General features: G+C 42.9%; 1 protein-coding gene across 3 annotated transcripts in view; it reads left to right on the plus strand.

Annotated features, from left to right (window-relative positions):
• Positions 1-3846, plus strand: part of MPZL3 (myelin protein zero like 3) — a 24764-nt gene extending 20918 nt beyond the window's left edge. For all 3 annotated transcript variants that reach the window (XM_006148844.3, XM_006148842.2, XM_006148843.2), the window contains exon 6: positions 2536-3846. In XM_006148844.3, the coding sequence (XP_006148906.1) occupies positions 2536-2562 (27 nt within the window). In that variant the 3' untranslated portion in view covers positions 2563-3846. The remainder of the gene's footprint in view (positions 1-2535) is intronic.
• Positions 3847-7194: the final 3348 nt, after the last annotated feature.

Raw genomic sequence — 7194 nt, forward strand, 5'->3', positions numbered from 1 at the left:
GGTGTTTTCCAGGCATGTAGAGCAATGTAACCACTTACGTAACTCGATGTCTTTTATCACTAAGAAATACCACTTTGGAAGGCTTGAGTTTGATTACGATTTCAGAAGGCTGTCATCCCTCCCTCTGTGAGCGTCTGCGGGGACTATTAGGCTTGTGTGACTGTCTTTGGAGCCCAGGAGGAGCAAAGACGCTCTGATGCAGTGCTGTTGGAATCAGGTCAAAAGCAACTCGTGACCTAATGTGAGACATACCTGCCTGGCAGGGTTTACCTCCAGCCCTCTTTGTACTTTCTGCCGAGCTCAGCACTTGGTCCGGTGACCACAGCCCAATTACTCACCGTCGTGTTCCTCACTCTGCTTTCTTCCATGCTCCGAGCAGCACGGATAAGATGAGAGGTGGACAGTACCAGTGGAGAACACCCAAGACAACCCTTTGGGATGTGGCTATTTTTGTAACACAAAATAAGTTGATGTTACATGGCTATTATTCACATTTCAGACAGAATCGATTTGACAGTTATTTTGGGGCATCTAATATGTGCCACATGCATTATTCTAAGTACTTAGGAGATGACAGTGAACAAAACTGACAAAAAACTCCTGCCCTCAAAGCACTTAACATTCCTTTTTTTTTTTTTTTAATAGTTTTTTTGCTATGGGGAGTGTGCGCTCACCAGAGAGACAGAAAGAGACAGGGAGACGGAAAGTGAGAAATCACCCCCCACCCAGGGGGTATGGCCACACTCTCTCTCCCCCATTTTCCTCTCGGGATCTTGGGCACGCACGCTCATGTGCCTGGCATGAGTTTAAGCCACCTGGTCTGGGACTTGAACCGCGGTCAACTACATGGGAGTTCAGCGACATAGCCATTACGCTAACTGCTGGTCCCAGCACTTAACATTCTTAACCTGGAACATCCTTTTTCATCCTCTAAGACCTAGCTGAATTGTCATTGTTTTCTTAATTTGGGATACAAACACTAACTAAAATATATATTTTTTTAAATTAGGTAAACTATATAGTATAGCAGGTGGTGCTTGATGTATGGTGAAAAATGAAACAGAAAAGCGGATGGGATCGCTGGTTAGGGGGTGTGATATTATATAGGGTGGTTAAAGATACCATCAATGAGGTGATATTTGAAAAACAAGTAGATAGCAAATCATACAGCTACCGTGAGGGAGCTCAGGCTGTGAAAACGATGGGTGCAGGGGCCATGAGGGAGGCCATGACTGGCAGTTCTAGGAATACCAAAGAGACACTGTGGCAGGAATTGAAGCCAGCCAGGCAAGGTTGAAATCAGAGGTAATGTGGCAGCTAGATCCTACCAAATCTTTTTTTTTTTAAGAATTATTTAATTTTATTTATCATTATTATTATTTTTAAATTTGCTATGAGAAAGAGAGAGACAGAGAGAGAGAAAGGAGGTTGGGGAATTGAGAAAGCAAGCCACCAGGTCTTGAACTGTGGTTAACCATGTGGGAGTCCAGTGCCTTAAACCACCAAACCACAGTCTGGCCCCAGATCCTGTAGAATCTTACAGATGATGGTAATGACCTGGGCTTTGACTCTCAAGGAAATGGGAACCCATTAGAAGGTTAGGGAAGAGAAGCACTGTGAACTGATGTGAGTTTTGAAAATATCACTCTGGCTTTTGTGTGGAGTGGGCATTGTGGGACATTGACACAATCAGTCGAATTAGGAAGGCATTAGCAATAACTCAGGTGAACGAAGCTGGTAGTAGTTGGGATCAGGGTGGTGGCGACCGAGGTAGCACGAAGTGGTTGTGTTCTGACTGATTAGAGTTCGAAGGTAAAGTCAACGAGATTTACTGATGTTGCACGTGTATGTGAGAAAATGAGAGAAGTCAAGGGTGATTCCAAGATTCCCGACTTACACGACGGGTAGAATGGTATTGCCATCTTTTATGTGGAAGTCTCTAGGTAGAATAAGTCTTAGGAGGAAGATCAGGAGTTGAATTTGGATATACTAAGTTGAAAATATTAAACTTCCACGTGGCTGTGTGGAGTAGGCAGATGTGGGTGTGGAGTTGAGAAGAGAGATCTAGATTGGACACATAAATGTAGGAGCCGTGAGTAGACTGATAGTGACAGTTCTACCCGGGAAATGAATATAGTTAGAGAACTGAGCATGGGCTAACCAAGGGTTCTGGGGTCGGGAGATGAAGGATTAGCAAAAGAGGCTGAGAAGGAATGGCTGGTGAGGTAGAAGAAAACCAGGAGAGTTAGGCATTTGGGGAGCCACGGGAAGACAGTGCATTGAGGAAGAGAGTGAGTGACTGTGTCCATTGCAGCCGAGTCTGTGAAGTGAAAAGAGAGCTGAGAATGGGTTATGGGGTGACCTGGTAATGTGGAGATCACTGTGGGAATTTAAGTGTGTTGAGTCAATGGTATTTTGCTACTGTCACCCTGAGCCAAGTGCTATTTGGAAGATACCAGCATGCAGTGTTTGCCTAAATTTGGACAGTGGCACTGTATTTCTTATACACATCACACACACTTCTTTCCTCTCCAGGATTCAGACTATGAAGAGACATATTGATGAAAAGATTGCATGATAGAAGAAGAGTCTTCCAGTAACAGAAAGAATCCATCTACCAGCAGCTAAAGCCTGTCAGAGGAGCAGAGCTGGCCTGGACAGCAGGGACAGAAGACCTTGGTGGTCATCAAAAGACTTTAGAACCATTTATTTATTGAAGAAAAGTTGTTTTTGTATTTATAAACTGTTCAAGAACTCTCAGAAGAGATCACGACTTGCTCTTTTAATAAGTTGTGCTTTCATTGAATGAAGAAATTCTTTTCCTCAGCAAAAAGATACTTTTGGTTTGCCTTCACTCTTGGGTGTATCCCATATTTTCTTCCAGTTATTCGAAGGAGAATTCTAAATGTTTGCCACACTGTCAGTGCCAAAGTATTTTTTTTTTTTTAAATGAAGTGAAGCTTGAATCTTTTGGATGTGCCTTCAGACAAAATGTTTGTTTGGGATAGGTCTTCTTTGACTTTCACTTCTTGTACATTTTCAGGTGTGAGCTTGGTATAAAACATACACTCACTGGTTTAATGATTTCATCGGTCATGTTTGGGTGGCTTGAGTGTATAATCTTAATTACTTAAAGTTGGTAGCCTCAAGTGTCCTTGGGTTGCTTTGACTGGGTTTTTGAAGTAGTAAGTAAAGTGTGTCACCAATTAAAGAAAGATAGAAGAGATTATTATTATTATTATTTTTTTGTCTTGCTAGTTGCAATTGGGGCCAAAGATTCTTTGCTATTTTACTCTCTTAGAGCTGACTAATTTGTGGTTTCCTTCTAGACTTTTCAGATCAGAAGCCAAAAAAAAAAAAAAGTCTTCAAACAGTTTCTAGTGGGGGCTCATGAAATATTTTAGCAGTGTTTTGCAATTAGGTTAACTTTTTACTTGCATTGGTCTCCAACATTTGTCTCTAAAATGCGCCATGATTGAACTGTGGTGGGTAGAACCTATTTTTGCATAATATTTGCGACGAGGAAGTGAGGTTGTACGGAACCTATACTTCTCCCTTCCGTGCTCTTAATATCTTGTAACAGGTTCCTCCATTCTGCTCCAAAAGCCAATTTCAACTTTTAATTGACATGGGTTTTTCTATAAGCCATTACAGAATAGGTATGACATAGCCGGAAGGAGCGACAGTGTATATGTAAGTAGTTCTCTGTAATAGAGTGGTAGTGTTCACCTCTGTTGAAGTGAGACAAACATTTCTCCTCCCCATCTTTGATTTTTTCAAGAGGATAATTCCTTCCCATGATTCTTCACTAGGTAGCTCAGGTTGCCATACTGCAGCATTATATGTTGTTTATATACATAGATATGTAATATATATAAAACATATATAATATATAACATCACACACACAAATATATATATTTTAAATAACTTTTTTTTTTTGAGAGGTTTTTGTTATAGGGCGTGTGCGCTCTCCAGAAAGACAGAAAAAGACAGAGAGACAGAAAGCGAGAAATCACCCCCCTACCCCACCTCACCCCGTCAGGAGGGTGGCCACACCGCAGTCCCTTCTCCTCTCGGGATCTTGGGTACACACACGTGCCCGGCATGAGTTTAAGCCACCAGGTCCAGGACTCGAACCATGGTCGACTACATGGGAGTCCAGCGACATAGCCATTACACTAACTGCTAGTTCCTTAAATTACCTTTTTTGGGCTGACTCTGTAGCCTGGTGATTAAGGGAGCCAGATTACACATGGCTGACCACATTCCACTTGTGGTGTTTTGAAAAAAAACACACCAGGCGTGTATGCATGCATGCCTCAAATCTTGACAGGATGGAGAAGTGGGGGAGGAGGGATTGTGGTGTGGCCATACCCCATGGGAGTGTGCCTTTTCTTTCTTTCCCACTCCCTCTGTCTTTCTTTTTCTCTCTGGCAAATTATATATATATATACACACATATACGCATATATCTGCTATAACTTTAAAAATAATCACTATTTATTTTTTTTTCCAAGATCTTATTTTTTAAATTTGGCCTAACCTCGTTTGTTGACCTAGTCCACAGATTAGAAAATCTAATAGACATCATGATTTACCTGGTCACGTAAAGACAGAAGGTAAAGACGCTGTCAGCAGTTTACATTTCCAATGATTACACTTCACAGTTTTTGGGTCACTTGTTAAGTATGCGGTTGTTTGCATACAAACTAATGAGACCATTTCTGAAACCTCAACAGAGGAAAGAAAACAGGTTGAGCAATGACAGTAAATTTGAGTTCTTGGAGATTTGAAGATAGAGCTCTAATTGCGAGGGGGATGTTTTGTGGGCCTCACTTCTCTGAGAAAGAGAGGGTGTTGTAAGAAGTAGGTCTTGTCCTTTCCTTGTAGGTGAGCTGTGAGGAGTGATCCATGAGGGATGTTTGTTACTTTAGGCCAACGGTGCTGAGAACACTCAGTCTGTTATTTGGTAGCCTTCGTCATGATTTGAACCATCCTGTTACTTTTTTTCTTTTTTTAAGGAGAGGTTTTTTTGCTGTAGGGCGTGTGCGCTCGCCAGCCAGCCAGAGAGAGACAGAGAGACCGAAAGCGAGAAATCACCCTGCAGGGGGGATGGCCACACCTCAATCCCTTCTCCTCCATTCTCCTCTCAGGATCTTGGGCACACACGCACACGCGCCCGGCATGAGTTTAAGCCACCGGGTCCGGGACTCGAACTGCAGTCGATTATGTGGGAGTCCAGCGACATAGCCATTATGCCAACTGCTGGCCCCCGTCCTGTTCCTTTTTGAGACAACTAAACAATATCGTCTGTTGTGGGAAGGGAGTGACTTGATGGTTGAGTCTCCTCCATGGGTTTGTGGTCATGCCCAGTCACAGTTGCTATCAGTTTCCTTCATCCCTTGTGTTGAGGTTTCAGTTGTAACTTTCTCCTTCAAAGGAACACAAAGCAGTGTATAGACACGTGCCTTATTTAAGAACAGAAGGAAGGAAAAGGGGTTCTGTTTGCTTGTTTTAATGTCCTCAAAGGTGCTACTCTCTCTCTGCTGCTTCATGGGCTCTCGTCATACCCTATAGAGACCAGTCTTGTTTAGAAAGGGGGTAGAATACAGAAGGGGTTAAACCGTAGTGGGTACAAGCTATTTTTGCATAATATTTGAGACTAGGAAGTGAGGTTGTGCAGAACTGCTACTTCTCCCTTCTGTTCTCTTACTAAATCCTTCCAGAATTTCCCTTTGGATGTTCTACTGTTTACCTGGGATTGTATTACCTTATGAGTTTTATGTATTAGACTCTTTATTCTGTTACAAAATGTGAACTTAGAAAGTATTTGGTGTTTCTACCACCATCCATTTCTTCAGACTACTTGAGGAACATCTCGGTCCTCTGCAGCTGCTGAATTGAGTGCTGGTGCTTCAAGAGGGGAAGTTTCCTATCTCTGTTTAAAAAGAATTCTGGAAGCCAAATCTGAATGTTCTTCCATGGAATTCAGTTCTGGTTCTTTTTTTCTGGAGAGATTTGCTATTGGGTGTGTGCGTTCGCCAGAGAGACGAAAAGTAAGAAATCACCTCCGGGGGGTAGGGTGGGGTGAGGGGTGGGGAATGGCCATACCACAGTCCCTTCTCCTTCCAGGATCTTGGGTATGCATGCACATACTCCTGGTGTGAGTTTGAAGCCACCGGGTCTGGGACTCGAACCACAGTCAGCCATGTGGGAGTCCAGCAATATAACCAGTAAGCCATTTGCAGTTCTGGTTCTAACAGGAAGCTGTAGGAAGACCTGCTACGAGTGGACCGAGACAGTTACGTAATTGCACAACTCCAAACTTTGCTGCTAGAAGAGGCTTCATTCCTTTGAATCCAGTGTTGGGCTGTTAATGACTGCATCTCATTGCCTTTTTTGCTTTTGTGTTTTGTTTTTTGTTTTTGTTTGGTGGGAGGGTATGCACTGTTGGGCCATGTGGGGAGATACTGTAACTGTTGTTATCTTTACTGTCTCATAAACATTAATAAATTTTATTTGATCTTCTGCCTCTCTGTTGGTTTATAGCCACATACAAGATAGGAGTTGTCTTGTGAAAGAGAAGGGGGGATTGTGGTTTTCAGTATCAAGCAATCAGTCCTGTCTGAGCTGTACCCCAGCAAGAACCTGCATAGATTCAGCGGCAAGCTGGAACTAGCTCACACGGCAACAGCGGATTATTACGTTTTTAGAAATTTTGCAAGCTGGTTGTTAAACTGTTAGTAGCTTACAGTGGGAGTATTTATACTATGGAAATTGCTGGCTCACCAGCACATCACTTCTTAGGGACTGTATAGCCTAGTCCTTGAGGAAAACAAACATTTAACAGCTTTTCAAATGATTCAGGACGAGTCCCACAAGGTGAGGCTGCCCATGGCTTGGTCAAGTTGATCCAGCCGCGGTTGAAGGCATGTACATAGAGAACACTCATTTTGAAGATGGTGAGAGATTTCTTGAAATGAAGAAGCCTTGATTTGTTATCTGAGGTCCAAGCCACCCCAGAGGTTCTCTAGGGAATAAGGCATTGCCCATATTGTGGAAACAGTGGTATTGCCCGGAGATCTATGTGTCGAGGTGGTGAGCTGAAAGGCTAGGTAGGCACATCTTCAGAAGCAGAGTTTGGGTGACCTCTGTGTTTGTACCTCTGCACTGAGAGAGAGAAAAAAAAAAA

The sequence above is a fragment of the Tupaia chinensis genome, unplaced genomic scaffold (genome assembly GCF_000334495.1).
Source record: "Tupaia chinensis unplaced genomic scaffold, TupChi_1.0 Scaffold000247_1, whole genome shotgun sequence".
NCBI classification, from domain to species: domain Eukaryota; kingdom Metazoa; phylum Chordata; class Mammalia; order Scandentia; family Tupaiidae; genus Tupaia; species Tupaia belangeri.